The following is a 19,391-nucleotide window of genomic DNA, read 5'->3' on the forward strand; positions in this document are numbered from 1 at the left end:
GCAGGATGGGAGAATTCACCTCACTGTAGTTTACTTTGGAAAGGAACAAATGAATGAAGTCAAATCGATACTTGAAAATACCTCTAAGTAAGTAACTGAACATCTGGTATGTGCTGTTCATACACAGTGATCCTATGTGAAGTGGAGACTTGGTAGCTCAAAACTCATAGTTGTGCCAAAAGGTTCCAAAGTGCATTGCAGAAAATAGCTCTCTTTTTGTATCAAATAAAAATGGTGTTACCCATAGAGTCCCATATCTGCGGTTTTGTGAACTGCAGAGCAGATTTTAACTGAATTTACCTCAGTGCAACTGCTTTTTTCCTTTTTTCCTCCCCCTCCCCTCCCCCCAACCAGTGGTAACTCTTTAGTTCTTTGAAAGTGGCTTTAGCTGTTAGGACCGAAGGCTGACTTCCAAAGGCAGGTGGAGACAATTTCAGTAGAGCATAAAGGATCTGGATACTTTTGGCCAGTTCTATTCTGTTGAGTTTGGTTACATAGCTGTGTTTGTCAAGATCATGTGGCACTGCAGCCTTTTGCTTGTCTTCTCCGTGTAGGAAGAGGACCCTTGTATAGATACAGTAATGTGACCACAGGTAATTGAAATTTGCATACTGAAGATACTTTTGTTAATCTAAGAGTTGTTGGGATTTTTGTGAGACCTGCCCAAAGAAAGTCTGTGACAGGAATGGTAGTGTGTGAGTACTCATGTCAAGCTCTGAACGTAGATAGACATAGTGGAAATCTCCTTAAGAGTCAAACAGGACATCTCTTCCCTCCAGCTGCTCTCAGAACTGTGATATTACAGATTTCTAGGTTAATTCTTTCATATGGGGTTCCCACCCCTGATTTATATTAAGAGCTGGATGGACAGAGGAAGTTGCTGAATATTTTCCTTCTAGGTCAGCCAACTTCAAGAACTTTACCTTCATCCAGTTGAATGAAGAATTTTCCAGGGGCAAAGGATTAGATGTTGGTGCTCGATTTTGGAAAGGAAACAATGTTGTTCTCTTTTTTTGCGATGTGGACATATACTTCACAGCCGAATTCTTGAACTCCTGTAGATTGAACACACAGCCAGGTACTGCTTCTCATGAAGTACATTATCTTTCAACGGGTTCTACCTGTTATGTAAAATTCCTCACCACAGTATGCTTGCCTTTGAATTGGTAATGAAGCTACTGCAAATCAGTTGTTAACAGTTCCTGCTCCCACTGTGAATAATCTCTTGCCTTCAGCACCTATGCTTTCTGGAACAGGATCTTTTTATTAATTATATCCTTGCATTAACATTCTTGTGGAAAGAACATAGGCTCAATGGAAAATTTGTGTGACTTTGTCTGGATTTGCTCAAGCCTGGATTGCATCTTGTAAGAGACAAGTGTGTTTTATACAGTAAAGAAAATAACCCATTGTCATTTCCAGGGAAGAAGGTATTTTATCCTGTTCTCTTCAGCCAGTATAATCCCAGTATAATTTATGGTGACCATGATTCCATCCCGTCTTTAGAACAGCAGCTGGTAAGTACATGCTTCTCTGAATGCCTGCTTTTATTTAACAAAGCATTTTTTAAAGGTACTTGTGCTCTTGGATAGCATTTCCCTATTCCTTGTGCGCAGTGACCACCGCACAGACAAAATTAACTACAACACTCACCTTACTGTGAGTTCTGCAGGTATGTTTCACTGGGAAGTGTCTTGGTGCCATTTATTTTAAACCTTTTTGAAGTTTTTACATGGAAACTAAAAATTTAAAACATTTTGGGTTCTCTGCTAGAAGATATTTCCTAGCTAGTGAACAATTCCTCCATGGTGTGCTATCTTGGAGTGACAGTCCTTGACTTGCTCTGATTTCTTCCTTGCACTGAATACTATTTCCATTTGAAAAACTGACATTTAGAAAAAGCAGACCTGTCCTCAGATCAGTCAGTGAAAAAAGAATTCCGGGGGCCATCACAGTTATTCCCCCACTTACTTGAACACCTTACAGTGGCCTTTCCCATCCCACAGCTCATGATTAAACTGCCTGTGAGCAGACAGTGTGTTTCTGAAGTGTCTCAGAGTCAAATCACAGGCTTGGAGCTGTCACTTTAATCTGGCACTGATACAACACAGCACAGCTGCATTGATTTCCATCTCACCTGCTTATTTTTGGTGTGAAAACAAAGCATTATTTTTAACAACATTGCCATAAGGCATATGATTAAGACATGTATGAGTTTTCTTGATGAGGAGGGAGCTGTTGTGAGGAAGAAAGAGCACACAGACGAGAGATTCACATGAATGTTAGTGACCGAGCCATTGCTTGGTACTGCTGCAGACACTGTTCTCCATTCCCTTGTGCTCTGGTGTTGCACTGTTGTTGAACTTAAAGGCCTGATAGAAGGGAGTCTTGCTTCTCTCCAGAGTCAGTGGATCACAGTCCTCTGCCCACTAGTGCTGCTAAGTGGCTGAATTTTCAAATTGAAACGTAAGCCAGCTATGCAGCTTCATTCAGTTCCTCCGGGCCAGGTCCTAACCTGCCACATCTGCCTCTTTTACTGCCAGGCACTGCACTTACTAGGGCTCATCCTGTCCCAGGCTGGACACTGTCCCCAGAGCATGCCAGCTTCTATTATTGTTCTGGGTAGGTAGGAATTAGGGGTGGTCTGAGCCCAGGGACAGTCACCACTGAAAAAGATCCCTTGGGGTCTGAGTCCAGTCTTCTGTCATCACTACCCCCACCTTGTACAGTTCCTCTATAAAAATGAAGAATGAGAGTTTGAAAAGTCCATCCAAAATATTCTGAAGTATTTTTTTGTCTGCTGCTCTCTGTGTTATGAGACATAGCCAGAAAGCCTTTTACTGAAGAGTCTGGAAAATCCCTTCTACTGTTTTTTTCTCAGAACAAACTTGTTCTGATCATACCATGGGATTCACATAAGCTTTTCTCTCTCTGCTCAGAGCCTGTCAGGGATCCTCAAGGTTGTAAGCATTGTGCTTAGGGAATGAAATAGAGTTTAGCTCTCAAGCTAGCATAAATTCCACAAAGTACATTGTCAGGATTGTGAAAGTATTTATAGCTAATATTTGAATCATAAAATGTGATGCTTATGTCAGAAAAGCTTATTGATTTAAAGAAGTACGGCCAATCACATTTTTATGTATATTTTTATATTTTTAGCCCACATTAGTTGCCAGGCATAAGGTCAGATCTCTGCCAATAAAACAAGACAGTGTTAGCTCTCTGTCCTGGAACTTGGGCTGCTGAGGAGAAAAAAAGAAGGCTTCAGAAATCTTTGATAGAATTTGATTTGTGCAGCAGCCACTTGCACTAATGGAAAATAATAATGCTAATACACGAGTAGCTTGCTGAGAAAGGGCATCATGATGGCGATTTCTTGTTACAGTGCAGACCTGACAGATACAATCTTGTTTCCTTTTAATTGGCTTCTGCAGTGACTTGGATTTTTCAAGGAAAGGAGAAATGAGAAATGATATCTATAACAATGTGAGCAGTAAAATAAAAAACATTTGAAGAGACAAGAGTTATGAACAAAAAGGGGAGGCATGAACAAGAAATCAGGAGAGACAATTTTGGAAGAGCATTTCTTCATAAAGGAAATACTGGGATTTGTAAATCCAGAAATGGAAATTCTCTTTCCTCATCTTCTGAAATTCTGTCACAAGGGGAGTCAAGATTTTCCAAAGCAGCTGCTAAGGGATAGGTTTCTAACCAGGCATTCAGGAGTGTGAAGTACTGCTGACTTGCTCAGAGGATTTAAATGCCTGTCCCAGCCTCTTGAAGCTCTTGGATGTCTCACCAGGTTGGGTTAGGTCACTCATATGCATGAATTATGACCTTAAGAGATCTGTACTTGGATATCTGCTTTTCAAAATTATAGCCATGGTTTCTCAGTGCTCTGATTTTCTACCTGTAATACATAAAGTTTTCATTGTCCATCTCAGGAAGGCAGACCATTCATTTTTACAAAGGCTTTTATGAGACATATATCTATCACCTTACATATCTGGAGTTCAATTTTAGCTGGATGTAGCAGTTCTGTAATGGAAAATTATTCTTGTTACTCAAAATTAACGTAGTCAAAAGCTGTTGGTTGCGTGATCAGATTAGAACCACTGTTTTCTTCCAGAGCTCTTGTGGTCCACAATGCAGATGCCACCATCTGCTCTGACAGCAGAGTCTGGCTTCCCTGGTTTACCAATATGTTTCTTACATCGGGTTTGAATTCCACAGAAACAAACAATTTTGGAGGATGCTTTGCCTGCAAAGAAGCAAACTCCAGAGGTGTGATATTGTTCTACTTGGTCTACAACAGCAGGAGTGGAGCAAAACCTGATTGTTCTGGATCAGGGGCTTATCTATGATACCTAAGAACACAGCTGTTTGCGGGGGGAGGGGGGACAGATGTATGCAATGTATCTACAAAAACGAGTTCAGGACCAGCCATGAATTCACATGGGGAAGAATAAAAGGGCAGTTGCTCCTATTTCTGATCACATTCAGGTCAGAATGCTCATTCTGAAAGCATTTCTGCTTCCATGTAAACATTCCTTTCCCTCCATGCAGATTATTAAAAAAGAAACTGGATTTTGGAGAGACTTTGGTTTTGGGATGACTTGCCAGTACAGATCTGATTTTATCAACATAGGTAAGAAAAATACACTCCAATACACTTGCCTTTTTGTTAAAACGTAGACAATTATGATCGGCCTCCCTTTCCTTTGCCAATATGTCTATGTCACTAATTTGCAGCAGTGCTGTGGTTAGATGTTCAGGCTCTTCCTAGATGCCATAGAGGTTACCAGAATCTAAGTACTGCTTACAAACAAAATTACAAACATACAACTTTTGTTTGGTAGTGAAAGATTTGAAGATGAGCAGTTTGATGTTCACAGAAGGTGTATGTGTTTTAAAGAGCTGACTGGAGCCAGAAAACAGCTATAGCGTCTAGTTTGCTAATATATATTTCTAGTTTTATTTCGAATTTTGTTTGTGGCAGGTGGCTTTGACCTGGACATTAAAGGCTGGGGTGGTGAAGATGTGCATCTGTACCGCAAGTACCTTCACAGCAACCTCATGGTGATCCGAACGCCTGTCAGGGGTCTCTTCCATCTGTGGCACGAAAAGCAGTGTCTGGACGAGCTGACTCCAGAGCAGTACAAAATGTGCATGCAGTCCAAGGCCATGAATGAGGCTTCTCATGGCCAGCTTGGGATGCTTATTTTCAAGCAAGAGATTGAAACACACCTGCATAGACAGAAATTGAGCAGTAAGAAGACATGAATCCAGAAAGGGAGGTAAAAAGCCTCTGAATTGGACTGTAGGGTGTTTTGGAAAAGAGTTTTTAACCAGAACATTTGGAATGAGACTGAAAGAGGATGGAGATTCCAGCAGAATGGCAGCAATAGAAGAGGGGAAGTGTTTGTCCTCCCTACTTTTGTTTTTATTCTAATGGGACTTTTAAGTATTCCATTATCCTGACTGTTCAGCACTTGCTTCTGGGTAAGACATGAACACTTGATGAGATTCAAGGTCATGTCACAGAGACAATGAACATTATGTGGTATTATGTGGCCAGTGTGGTATTCACACTAACAAATGGACGTGCTTTTCCTTTGAAATGTTTGTAAGATGTGTACAGTTATTTAAAGGATTGATCTTTTGGTGGGCCAATAATTAGGAGTTATTTTCTACATCTAACTTGACATACCTAAAAAGGGCTATTTTTGAATAAGTACAGACTCCTGCTCTGAGAAGGACATCTGATTGTTAACGATGGTAAAGCTGGAGTGACCCAAAATACTTTTCCTTTAAGGGGCTGGGATGGGGAAACAGCAGCAGTGCAATAACACAGCATTCCCAGTTCATCCAGAGAAAGAGGTATCTCAGAAAATGCTTTCTAAACTTCAGAAAGAGAAAATCTTACTGATCAAGTGTGATGGTTGAAAAATGCTGGAAGATACTGTTTGTTCTCCTCTGTGGACAGTGAACAAAAAGCAGTGAGCCACATCTGTATCATGTAAATCAGATGGTGTATTTCTGCTTTAGAATGCTGTATGTATCTCAAGATTTATTTTTAAGTGAAATTTGTTTGGCTTGGGAGTTCTTTTGCCATACTTCAGGTTTTCTACTTCTAGCCTTACTAGGAAATAGTACAGCCTTCCAATGGTTAGAAAATGCTCTGCAGATCTGTGGTCCTATGGATGGGAACTGGGTTCAGACACGTGATTTTTCTATACAACCTGGGCACTGGAAGGCAGAAGCTTTATCATGCTGAAGAAAAGAAAATACATATCAATTTGCAGTACTGATTTAGCAGGAGGCTTTAAAGTCTGAATGCCAGATACCAACAGTGATGAACATTTTCTGACTTCATACCAAAGTATTCCTTCTAAACCAAATACAGAGCCTTGGCCAGGGTATAGAAAGCTTTTTGTAATTAACAAAATAAATTTTTGTGATGGATTACTGGACCCTGCAAATTCTCTTATGATAATTATAGGTACTAATTGTAAAAATTAGTCATATTCTTAATAGGTTTTCTTGCAATTTCCTAAAACTGTTGAAAGTCTGAGTTACTGCTCTTATAAAGCATTTTCTTTTAATGCTGACTGCTATTTATCATTTTAATATATACTAGCCAACAAAAACTGCATGGGCTTGGAAATCCCATTTGCTTACCTAAATGCCGTTGCTTGGAGCAGTCTCTTAGTTTTATAGATTCAGATTAATTCAAGGCAGTCTGAACCAGATTCTAGTTTGGTTTTTGGCTTGTAAAAGCTGGGGGAAGAAAGATAGCACTGAACAATGAAAGGTAGCACTGAACTCTTTGTTGTGCTGCTGTGCAGTAGGAAGAGCGCTATGAACCTCTTTTGAAAGCACTCCATTGCAGGATCTGCAGACAGAGACCATGCTGCTGTAAGTATCTTTTCCTTGGACACATTCATATGTATTTGTCTTTTGTTGGTGCAAAGGATCTGCATTGCACTTGCCTTGCAAAGCACCAAGCGTCCGAAACATTGCAAAAGTACAAAAAGAACAGAAACTTTGTATACTTTAAAACCTCAACCCCAAAATACATCACTTACCATAGAAACTTCAGCAGTCACTCAAGTAGATCCTCCAAAGAACTTTTTTGTTCCCAGAGCACATAATAAATTATTTATAAAGGGCTTTGTATTGATGAAGTAACTTTACAAATATTACACAATAGGAGGAGACAGGTATGGCTTGTTGAGTGCATATGAAAGTTTGGTAACTCAGCTGCTCCAAGGCAAAAGTTGTTCCTACAGTCCCACTTAAACATGAATTTGAAACTGGGTGTCGTATACTATGAAAGTTTCGTAATCATAGCCTACCTCAAGCCTCACCTTAACTATTTCCATGATGGTTTTATTCAGTCTTCCCTGAGCTGCACTTGTAGAACAGGACTAGACCAGATGATGTCCAGAGGTCCCTTCAAACCTCTATTAGTCTCCAGTTCTAAGCACTGAGCAATTGTAAATTCAACACTTCATCACTTTGCAAGCACGTCATCCAGATCCTGTCAGAGTTTCACAACTTATGTTTTTAAATAATACCTTCGTGATTTTTGTGTATGTCCTTTTCCACAGAGATGCTGTTCTTCTTGCCAGGAATAATAATGTCTATGCAGTTTCCGTTCCTTGACTGCAAAAGCCAGTTTGGCAAGAGCTGAGGTGGTATCAGTGACGGAGACATCCAACCCACAGTCATTGGCCGCGTCGGTGATGTGCAGCGCAATCTAATCACAGCAGAGATTTGGCAGGGCTCTCTTAGAGGTGGGGACTGTACTGACAGAAGAGGTGAGAACAGCATGAGAAAGGGAAGCTGCTCTTATTTACGTTTCTGTGAGCCAAGTGGAGTTCTAACAGGGCTTCCAGCCCAGTTAGAAAAAGATGAAATCTAAAGAGAGCAGCCAACAGAACAATAGATTTTGTTATGAAGGTCTCTACCTTCCTTGTCCCCAAACCAGCCTGTGATCTTTCTCAGAATGACAACTGATTGGATCTTGGTTGAGGAGGAACTAGAGATGACCCTGTGCAGGTGGGGAGGCCATCCAGGGACTCCTTGCTTTACTCTTTGATGACTGCAGCATGCTCTGGCTAAAGGCATCAAGCAAAACAAATTGCCATGTTCCTCCAGGATTCATGATCTCTCCAGCAAGCAATTTTCAAATTGATTACTCTTGTAATCCTTGCATGTGAAGCAGGAAGGACTCTACAGAGAAACTCCCAAAGACATGTCATCACCCTTGATTTCAACCGCTGCAAGACATCCTTGCTCCACAGACTTTCAGGGTAACGGGATTTTGGAGCAATAGAAGAGCCATCTTGAGGGCATCTGTTCTAGCAAGGTAGTTGCCTTTGCAGTCAGTGCAGTAATGTAAATGTGTAGGTACATAACTTCATATTTCTTGCCTCACAGCAGAAAAGTGGGTCTTTGAAAAACCGAGGCATGACTCAAACATGTGGGATAGATGTGAACATGGATAGTGGTTTTCCCTGGGCTGTACTGAGACAATAATTGCAAATAAGTAGTTTACTATAAAGGCAGTGAATCCACTGGTCCACTTGTCAGCAAGTCAAACCCTGAGGAGTTTTACTAAAGATCTTAGAGCTAAAATTGTTGATGTCCTGCTATGTCCATGCCAGATCAGACTGCATCTTATTTTGCAAGTTAACATCCTGCCTCTCAAAATGCCTTTTTAGAGGATACTTTTTCCTCTGTCTTTACCAACCCGTAGGTCTGCAAAACACTTCACAATTTGTCTTCAGAAGGATATCAGCTATGGCACATTCTTTACATGAAAACAGATGCTTTTCTGAAGGACCTTTCATTTTGACCATATTTTTAAAAGAAACAGTTCATAAAGAGCAAAGCAGGGATGTTTCCCCTGCTACAAATAATCTAACACCCTTTCTCATGATTGATGCAGATTATATTGAAATTATCTCACTGATACATGTGATATATTGCTCAAGAAGCTCATTAAGTCATTTGCAGTAGCAGAGTGTTGTTACTTTCAGAATCTCAGTTTACATTAAGGCTTTATTTCTAGCAAGTGACACCTGCTGTAAGTGGAGTACCATTATCCCCTCTTTACTGGAACGGAAACCACCTGTCAGCATAGTTGAAAATTTTAAAACCAGATTATCACAATTTCTTTAAATCTCTATTCTGCAAAACCCAGATTAATGTAAGACTGAAAGTTTTGACTGCTTCTTCAAGTTAAGCAGAGTAACCCTGATCTAACAGAAAAAAGGGAACAGGTAAAAACAGGTAAAGAACTGAAACAAGATCGACTCTTGTTCACTATTTGAGGATTGTGTCTCTAAAAAATGTTTGCAGATTCACACCACAACCCTCAGCTGCAGAATTTGTCATGTGCAACAATATAAGGGAACCTGGATGAGGACTAATTTTTTATGTGATTCTGGCCAACCTCTCCCATTTAAAGAGCATTGTAACAGATAGGAAGAGAGAACATCATGTTGAAAAAGCAAGTTCTGTGATGAAGTTTACACCAGATGCATCTTAGTAACTGGGACACAACTTGCAATAAATACCTCTGTTTTGGAAAATAGCATTCTTTACTGGCAAAAACTCTTCTGTAAACTGTATTAATACTGATATAGGTGTTCCTTCTTACATTTTTAGGCTCTGTACATGTGGTAGTCATTCAGACAAATGCTTCTGTCCCTTCTCCTTTCCTTTTCAAAAGGATAATCTCAACACAGAAAGGCCTGTGTGGGAGTTAATACAGGTTAAAAGAGGGAGGATCTATATTCAGAGGCTAGAGGAGTTTAAAAAATGCACACTTCATGGAAATCTCTTGCCACAGAGAGCACCTTTCACTGAAAGGTACTCAAGGTTTGCTTGGATCTTTGAAGGCTTGAACATCCTTCATTCCAAGGACACAGCGTTTTATAGAATTAAGCTTCACATTATGCTAATTACATATCAAGATCGATTCACTTCTCCAAGTTATTTTGTGCCTTCAGGAAGGTATATTCTCATTCAACTGTAGGTACTAATCTATTTCCAGATGGCACACAACCTTGCATTCAAGAACAACAGGCAGCTTGAATACAGAAGTCCCCAAAGAAACCTACAAAAACCCACTGAAAATCCATGGCAGTATCTCCCTGTTCAACTGATTACTTCGTCAATTCATTCACTTCATCTTGAGCGATGTATCCAGGTGCTTTGCAGCTTGCTGGGCTGATGCATCCTGTAGCTCACAACATTACTTCCTACTGCTTTGTTGTGAAGGATATAAAATAGAGGCACTTATGGTTTCAGGTAAGTATCAGGAGCTCTGGTTCCAAGTTCGGTTCCAAGTTCTTTGTGAATACAAGCCTGGGGCTGCCCAGTGAGATGGGGAGGTTCACACAAAGAGAGAGATGTAATCTGGCTCTTGGTCCTCTTGGCCACATGGGTAAAGCAACAGCTCCTTCCCCAAGGAAGTGATCGGTTCATCCTGTTGATATAGGATATAATCAAACAGCAGCTTTCAAACAGACCCTGCCTGTTAACAACCTCACAAGGTGGACAGCAGTCTCCCTGCCTCTGTTATGGTGTGGATGTATTCACACCACTGTGTGTGAACAGCTTAGTTCCCTGGAGAACTCGGGGAAGGGCCCAAATGGCTGCCCTCTGTCTTCATAACACATCTGTGCTCGGTGCCGTAACTCAGTGACACAGGTCCGGCAGTTCTAGGAAAGAGCTGTGCTCATCTCTGAGGAAACTACAGCTTCTCTGACATGGAGTGGTGCCCTGCCCAGAAAGTGCTGGAGCCAGGACTGTGCAGCATGCAGGTAAAGCAGGACCAGCGATTGTGGACTGTGCTTCTGGCTGTGTTTGTGGGAAGGACAAGGGTGGATTCTGGAGACAGCACACACCCTCTGCTCAGGCACATCCTGTTCTAACCAGGGAATTCCCTGATAGTACAGTCTCTGCTTCCAATCTTGTTCTCCATCCTAGCAACAGATGCATGGTGGAGACTTGCCTTCTTTCATGGTCATCTAGTGGATGATAAGCAGAACCCAGTGGGGCACTTTGGCAGAGTGGGTTCAGCTGCCCACACATGCTGTAGTGGAGGGGGTCTGCAGGATTCTTTGCAGACTGTGGGCATGGCTCTATCTTTGATGTAGCCATGCAGAGCCAGGCTTTAAATCCTCCAGCTCTGGTACAAATAGCTGTATAACTCCTGCTTTTAATACTTTCAGCCTGAACTGTGAAAATCATGCAAGAAGCAAGTTCAGTCAGCCCAGGTAGAGTTCTGTAGAGCAAATGAGCATAGCTATTGTTCTCATGTCCAGTTTTGTTTAGCCATGTCTGTATTAAGCTAGGTACTTATTTAAAAGAAACAGGGATTTTAAATGAACCTATGAGAAAAATTATTGTCCTGTCCCTGGACAGACCTTACAGTATACGAATGAACAATCCATCTGGCTCTCCTTGAAGCCCATGTAACTGCAGTCAGTGCTGGTAAACACCACTGTTACTGTTGCAAGAGCCTGCCAACCTTGCTCCTTCCCTTCTATTTTTTACCTTTGCTCAGTACCACCCCTTGCCTGCTTTGAGATTATAAAGATACCTTGCTTTCTTTCATGTTGACACTGGATTTTGTGTTCACCCAACTTGCCAGTACCCCTTAACCATGGAGAGAATACAAAAGAAAGGAGTTTGCATGAGTATGCTGTCACGTTTCATCAACATTTCTACTAAGTAGCTTGTAAGTAACTTGGGCCCTGTGTGCAAGGTGTTCTGTGAGCTTGAGTGTGAGCGAGTCAAATCTAAGATGTCTGAGATGTATTAGGTCGTCTGGGCTATACCAGTCAGGCTGACATACCCTTCTGGAGCAGCACACAAGATACCCAGCAGCAGTTCAAACGGGTCTAGTTACCTACTTCAAAACAACTGAATGGATTCTTTCTTATTTTGAAGTGCCCTGAGGCAATTAAACGGTTAAAGAATGCATTCCTAGATGTTCACCTTGTGGTAGTCTACAAGGTCAGCCAGTGTTGAATGTTGCAGCTGGTCCACTCCAAGGAAGCTGTAGGAATCACTGGAGGCATCAATGAGGAAATGTTTACATCCTTCCACAGACCAATAGGAGAGCACGTAGCCTTTGATTTTCTCACTGACCCGGATCAGAAAACTCCCTGGTACTGTTTTATTCAGAAGCTCTTCCGCTTTCTTAGATGTCAGGATACCTGTTAAAAACCAAAACAGAAAACTGAAGGGAGAAAAGCATTTGTGCAGGACTGGGCAGAACAGTTGTCACAAGAAATCTGCTCTAAAACGAGTCCGTGGCACTTCCATCCCTTTCACTGTTTTCTTGCCTAGTAGCCCAGGAAAAAGAGTGCTGTCATTGCTAGTAACAGGCCATGGCCACATGCCAACTGCTTGTTGTTAACTGTTCCACACTTGGCCAACGATGAATGACAAACACAGAGGCTCAAAAGGACTGTTGCTGTGTTAGAGAGAGAATGGTATTGCAGTTATTGTATGTTGATTCCAGTATAGGAGCTTTACTCCCAAGCCCAGCCTGTGTTAGCAGCCACGTTAGCAGAAAAAACTCCTTAAACAGTTGGGTTGCAGTGGAAATGCCCAGGACTCACCATGGAACCAAGGTGCTATTGTGTCTGTGGTTTTCAGATAGCCAGCTCGGAGAGGGAATTGCTCCTCTTTGAACCACTTGATGATGCTTTCTTCGGTAGAATTGGAGATTGTCCTCTGGACTCCCTCTTTCCTGTTAGAAAAGACCTGTGGTTTGTGCATCAGGTTCAAACAACAGGTTTTGAGTCCCTGTGCAGGACTTATGTTTTGCTTAGGATTTTAAGAGCAGTCCTAAACAGGCAGCTTATACCAGTTCAGCTGTGTGGAATAGGGTTTTCAGTGGACATCTGGCATCATAGGGGCTCTATGTGCTCCAGGCTTTGGACATGCTACTAACTAAACCTCCAGGAATGAACACCTGAAAGCCTCATCACACCCTACGCTAGAATATAACCTGTATTTTTCCCTGCTGGGTGTTTCTTCCACACAAGGGGGAGAGCTAACCATTCCCTTCTCAACCATCCCATGCTAGAGCAAAAGAATTTCATCCCTTCTCCTTTCCACAGTGCACAGGAGCTTCCTTACCTAATTGCTCTCCCATTTGCCATTGCAGGAGGTGGAAGTTTAGGCTTGGGGGGGAGAGGTGGATATTGAAGTGGTCGCCTATCTCCTGCTGTGGCACCCTTGGAAATATCTGCCCGCTTCCCTCTGTGGATGCCCTGCAGTGAAAGCCTCCTGTAGTCATCTCTGGCTTGCTGTGCAAGGGAGCGTCTCTTCTCATCTGCTGCCTTGGATTTCTGCACTGGAACAAAAAAGGAGTCCTACAGGAGCGAAGAAGCAGCAAGTTTAAAACTTGCTACCTTTTGGCCATCTTCATGCTTGATGAAATGGAAGAATAACCCATTTCACAAGCTGAAAAATTCACTCAGTTGTGAGGCCATTTGCCACGAGTCTCCCACGTGTTAAGTAGCATAGTTTTAATTCCTTTAAGAGATTAAAAACCAGGTTTTTTCCTCAGACAAGATTAAAAATCTGTGTGTTTTTTCTTGGTACCAGGTCCCTTTGTACTTAAGAGACCTACTGGTTTTGTTTCAGATGCTGACTCCTGGTTCAGACATGGATTTCTGTAGTGCCTTTCATGTAAGCTGGTGGGGGAGGCAGGGCTTATGGAGTTAAGGCTGTTGAAATGACCCCAAATCAATCATTTGAAGGATTTGAAAGTGCTAATCCATTTCGGAGGGTGGGAAGCAGTCTTGCTGAAACTCTTATGGGAAGTGGAGAACTTGACTGTGGTTTCGTTTGGGTTTTTTTCCTATAAAACTGCCTTGATTGTCTAGGTCCATCTCACCCTGGAATCTGCAGGAGTAACCAGCTCTCCAGTCAGCATTTTTTTTATCAGTCAGAAAAATAAAACCCCTAGACTGAAGTGGAAGCAACTGGTGGTACACCATTGCCATCTACTGAGCAGCAGGGAAGGAACTGGGAAAAAAAGTGCATCAGGTTCTCCTTCAGGAAGCATTTGGCAGCACCGATGGATGCTACTGCAATTCTCATACTGTTTGCCATTTTCCTTTCTATCATTGGGATTCATTACATGAGACAGTGCAGCAGGGCTTTACTTAGGTGGGACCATGCCTGAATGACAGGGAAGCCCTTTTTGATTAGTCCCTGTTACCCATTATCCTTGTCCCTGACAGCAATGGTTACTGCAAAGTCCTACAAAAGGCCAGCCTCTAGTTTAAAATTAATTGTACTGGCTATACTCATGTGGTTCCTATTTGTTGCTTGTTTTAACATAGTATCAGTTGGAAAAGTTTTCCATTCCCCTGCCCAACTCTAGTCTCAGTGCTGTGTGGACTCAGAAACATTTCTGGTAATACAGTGCTGTATTTCTTGGCAGTACTCTCCACTCTCTGACCTATTATTTAGTTCTAGTATGGCAGGAGAAGCGTTGAGATGACCCCACAGAGCTCTAGGATTTCTCAAGCCTTATAGGAAAAGGTCATTTTAAGGTCTTACAGAATTCCTGCCATTCAGGCTCATTCTCATCCGATTTTTGCAGCGTTCTCTGGCTCTCAGTGCTGCAGCAGCTCTGTGGTATTGGCTCCTGGGGGGCTGTGATCTCTTCTGAACTTCTCCTCTGTGCTTCCTTCATCTATGAAAGAAACAGTATATTCAGCTGTCTCGCAGGCAAGTTTTAGCCCTGCTTTTTAGCTAGCCTTGAAATTCTGGGAACTCCATTCTTTACAGTGAATCCCTCCAATTTCAACAACATACAGAACCTTCGTCTTTACTGCAGGTGACAACTGAGGCAGGAAGGGAAAACAGTCCACCAAAAATCATCAGGAGTATCTCCCTGTGCTACTCCCCAATCTGCCAGCCTGGCCTGCTTTGTATCACCTCCAAATCATCACACCATACATGAGAAGCATGGCAATACTGGATAAAACTGGTCCAAAAGGTGAAAACATTCTTGGCTCCCGTGAGGCTCTGAAGCTGACTGGAACTCTAGGATAAAGCCTTGACCCCACTCAATGTGTTAGGAACATGATAGGTTGCCACTTACCTGTTGGAAGTTATGCTTCCTCACATGGCAATCTGCCAGCATCTGGTGAATATTTCTGGTTCCCCTCTGAGCAGAGCAAAAGAGTGGTAAGAAATAAATATGACATTAGGACAATTGCTCTTTTTTTGGTGCAATAGGTGTTTAATGCAAAAGCAGTCACGTGACATTTGTTAACAAATTTTGCCAGCCTGTTCGGACAAACATTGGGGGGATTTTCACATCATATTAGGCCAAAAATGCCTCAGGAGGAGAACTCAGGGGTGTCAGGACTGCCAAAAGCATGCGTAGATTTGCTAGGCAATGCTCACAAGTGCCCCTTTCTTTCCTTCCTCTAAAGCAATCCCTTGCAGAACCTGCCTGTGCATGTTTGCAGCTGTGGCTGTGTTGCTGCAAACTCCTACTTGACAAACTGACCCAACTGGCTGGATATTTCGTGTTCTCTCTCCCCTGCAAACCAGCTCAGCTGCCCTGCCAGCAGTCCCTAGCTGAGAGCTGCCTTGGCAGATGAACTGTTAGGTTTGGCTTTGAGTAAACACCCACCCACCTCCTCAGCAGACCCCAACTGCCTCCCACAGATGAGTTAACTGTGAGTGTATGCTTACCAAGGACACACTTCCTTTTAGCTCCATCACCTACTTGGCTAATATTTAATATGAACATGGCTTTACAATTTCCCTCTCCTCAGCAGGAAACTAGGAACTTCAAATGCGTGTGAAGCAGGACTTTTTTCTTAGATCAGCCCTATTCCCTGCAGCACGATACCTGGATCTTTCAGGTTAAATGAGAACTAGATCTCAGAGGAAACATTTTCATGCAGGAGGTGGGAACAAGCCCCTCTCCAAGCCTAGAAAATACAACAGGAGACTTCAGTCTGAAGCCCTCCTTCTAATAGCAAAAGCCCCAGAAACCTGGGAAAATTTACTAATAATATAATGACAGAAAAGAAAGGAAAATATACAACCCCCATCTATTTCCATGTGTAAGACTTTGAAAGGGGGGTAGATTTTTGGTGGTGGCTTGTTTGGCTTTTTGTTTTGTTTTGGGGTTTTTTGTCAGCTTTGACTAATAAGTTCCTTTGAAAAACAATCTCCCACATAGTTGCTCAACTTCAGCAAACAGTACAGAGAAAAAACTCATGTGACTCAGAGGCTTTTGATAAAGGAGACAGTCACTCCAAATTCCCTTCACTATTTTGGTAGCAGCAGGAGAGCATTTTGCCAAAACCCAACCTTCTGTTATCATACTTTTTACACCGAAGTACGGAGTGGCTGTACGATAAAAGAATATACTCTCATACAAGTTCATTCAAGGCTGAATGAAAACTGCTGCATGAGATTGGATTTCTCCCATTAAATTGGCAGGGTGTTCTGTTCCTTCTGTTCAACTATGGTTGCATGGGTAGTTAATTTAACTCCTCTTTTTTTCCTTTCTCTGCAAATGGCTTTTTGTAGGCAGTTAAAAAGCACAAATGTATTTATTACTGGGAAAAAATATTTCTGTAATGAAACTCCACAGGAAAGCAGACACTGTATTACTGCATTTGGAGTTGTCCCGTGCTGTCAAGATCATAAGCTGTTTTCTGTTTTAGAAGACAAAAAACCCCAAGAACCACCTAAAATATGCATATTAGATGATGCCAGTAAAATTATCTTCATTTGGTCTTTTATAAAAGTAAATTATTTGTCTGAGGGCTGTGGCCTTGCATGTACAGATCCTGGATAGCCTCCCTGGTCTTGCCCCAATAACCATCCATACCAGCCACAGCGCAGAAGGGAAAGTACTTCACCCCTTGTTTTACCCACAGAGAATGGAAGCAAAGGAATTCAGAGTAATTTATCCATCGGCGCAGAGAGATCTATCCCAGCTGAGAATAGCACATGGACCTCCCGAGTCTTAAGGATGTAATAATATGGCTTCTTCTCTGACTATAGAAGAAAAGCCTTAGCAGATAGACAGCTTTTTCCCTTCAGATTTGTATTTGCAGCAGCCAGGATTTGCTGCACTTCCTAGACCTCAAAAACGTATGTTTCTTATAGTTATGGGAAAATGGAAAACTACCTTTGTGAGTTCCTGACTTTTTCCTGTTGTATCAATATCAGTTGTTTTTCTCCCATGTTCCTCCTTTTTCTCCGCCGTGTTTTTTTTATTCCCATGAAGATCTGTCTCAGCCAGAAGTCCTGGTTGTGCGTGTAGAGACCATGTTGCAGAAGAGTCAGTCTCTCTGAAATGCAAGCGAGAGAGGACTTAGGAGCGAGTTACTTTCTGCTGTCTGAGCATCTTGTGAGGAGGCTACACGTGAGCAGTGCAGAGCTGCAATGAAGCCACATGTGCATAGGCAGTTATATCTCCAGATCAGGCAGGTGAATAATTAAATTAATGACTTGTGGTGAGTAACTGTTGTCCGGCTGTACGTGGGCACCTGCTGGTGAATCAGCCCGATCCAAGCCCATCACCTGCTGCAGTAACAGCATCAGCATTTCCTGTGGTCTGCAGAGGGTCCCATGCAGGAACCATGTCATGGGAGCCTCAGTGAGCCAGGGCAAGTCTCAGGCTGCAGCTGGTCTCTGCCTGCATTGTGTGTCCTCTCCAGCCTTTGCCTCTGCCTTTTGCCAGCAAGGCCAGTGTGACAGCGGTAACCAGCTCCTACAGAGAAGACTCCAGCTTGTGTGTCCCTAGAAAAGCCTTCTCCTCCATATCTGCCCAGTGAGTCCTTCAGCTGAAGGGTGCTTACCTGCCCTCCCGGCCTTTCTCTCTCACTAAGCGCGTTGCTCTTTGTGCCTGGATCTCTTCACAGATGGCTTCATAGGATTTATCTGAAGGATGCTCGCCCATCACCCAGACCCACACATCATTGTCGGCACCGAGTTTCCATGTCACTGACTTCCTGTTGGCTGGAAAAGAAGGAGCTCTTTGGCAAATGCTGTTTACTGGGTAGCTCTTTGCAGGGCCTGTGTTGCACCTGCTGTGCCCTACCAACTGCTGTTCATGACACAGCCCCCCCAAAAGCAACTGTAGATGAGGAAAGCTCAACTGGGATGCAGCCCACGCTTCCCAGTTTTTTCATACTACTTGAGCCAGGTCAGTGAAGGAGGCATTTCTGAGTCTGGGAGCAAAGGAGAAGACTCACCACTGTTTCTTTTCTTGCTTTAATTCCTGACCACTGTCCTCCCCAAACTATATGAGGGTGAGCTACCTGCAAACAGTGCACGTGGGGGAGACCTGGGAGAAGAGTGCTATCTTCCTAGCAGCTGGCATGCTGTGTAATCCTGGCAAGGGAACTTCAGGTCTAAACTCTCAGTGGGAACTCCCTATCAGATCTGGTGCCTCAGGTCAGATATTCAAATCCATGGTTATGTTAAAGACAGATTCAGAGGCACCATTTAGTGGGAAACTTAATGAGATGCATCTCCTGGGGGCAAATAAGCCCTGTCTTCCCAGTGAGGGGAGTTGAGCAATTTGGTCAAGGACAGAATGTCTAGGCCAGGGAGTAAAAACCATTGTGTGCCTGGCCAAACTACCCCATTGCAGGTGGATTTAGTTGTTTTGGAAATAAGCCTATGTCACGTCCCTTGGAGAAGAAATTGCTCTAAGGGTACATTACTTCCTATTTCTAGGAAGCAGTTGACTAAGCCATTTATGTGCCAGAAGGTGAAGCAGCCAGGAGGCAGAGACTTACCTTTTCTTACCAGCGGCTTCTTTGCTGAAATCTTTTCTGCAGCAGCTTCTCTTTCCTCCCACCGTCTGATCTGTTCCTGCCTCATCTTGAAGAAGAGGATCTGCTTCTGCTCCTCGCTGAGTTCTGCCAGTAGCTCCGGATCGATGTACATGTCTGATAGTATCTGTTTCAGCATGGCTGCAGGTTTCACTTACGTACTTTCGTGGCAATGATCTTCAGGGATCAGATCCTCTTTCTGGCTCCGACAAGAAAGAGTGCCCGCTCGTCTGAGACTGAAGTAGGAATGCAGGCGTGCCAGAGCAATTATACTTCTGTCTCTCTTTTTTTTTTTTTTTTTTTTTTTTAGCTCAGACTTCCTGCACAGACCAAAAAAAGTAAGTAGCTTAAAACCTGCTGTTAAGATTCCTTGGAATAAGAGGTGAGCTCAGCTCTCATGCAGCCCCTGCCCGCTCTGCAGGGAGAGCTGGCCAGAAGGGGCGAGGCCTGGAGTGGGGAGGTTGTGTTGATACTCTGCTAAACCCAGCTGATAGTATATCAAAGAGAGAGAGCACTGCCTGTTAGTCA

General features: G+C 42.8%; 2 protein-coding genes across 2 annotated transcripts in view; one reads left to right on the forward strand and one right to left on the reverse strand.

Moving 5' to 3' along the window:
• Window positions 1-6,611, forward strand: part of CSGALNACT1 (chondroitin sulfate N-acetylgalactosaminyltransferase 1) — a 43,429-nt gene extending 36,818 nt beyond the window's left edge. Inside the window, exons 5-9 of the mRNA XM_008635621.2 lie at window positions 5-87; window positions 900-1,078; window positions 1,423-1,517; window positions 4,567-4,648; window positions 5,000-6,611. Of these exons, the coding sequence (XP_008633843.1) occupies window positions 5-87; window positions 900-1,078; window positions 1,423-1,517; window positions 4,567-4,648; window positions 5,000-5,283 (723 nt within the window). The 3' untranslated portion in view covers window positions 5,284-6,611. The remainder of the gene's footprint in view (window positions 1-4; window positions 88-899; window positions 1,079-1,422; window positions 1,518-4,566; window positions 4,649-4,999) is intronic.
• A 2,438-nt stretch (window positions 6,612-9,049) lies between these two features.
• SH2D4A (SH2 domain containing 4A) lies at window positions 9,050-19,368 on the reverse strand. Its single transcript, XM_008635694.2, has 9 exons — window positions 18,828-19,368; window positions 17,883-18,042; window positions 17,210-17,372; window positions 15,152-15,217; window positions 14,605-14,740; window positions 13,171-13,387; window positions 12,648-12,778; window positions 12,019-12,239; window positions 9,050-10,501 (listed from the first exon to the last, which is right to left on the reverse strand). The coding sequence occupies exons 1-9, from the start codon at window positions 19,000-19,002 to the stop codon at window positions 10,409-10,411; spliced, it is 1,362 nt and encodes a 453-aa protein (XP_008633916.1). The 5' UTR covers window positions 19,003-19,368; the 3' UTR covers window positions 9,050-10,408.
• Between the last annotated feature and the right edge of the window lie 23 nt (window positions 19,369-19,391).

This window comes from Corvus brachyrhynchos, unplaced genomic scaffold (assembly GCF_000691975.1).
Source record: "Corvus brachyrhynchos isolate BGI_N302 unplaced genomic scaffold, ASM69197v1 scaffold175, whole genome shotgun sequence".
Classification (NCBI taxonomy): domain Eukaryota; kingdom Metazoa; phylum Chordata; class Aves; order Passeriformes; family Corvidae; genus Corvus; species Corvus brachyrhynchos.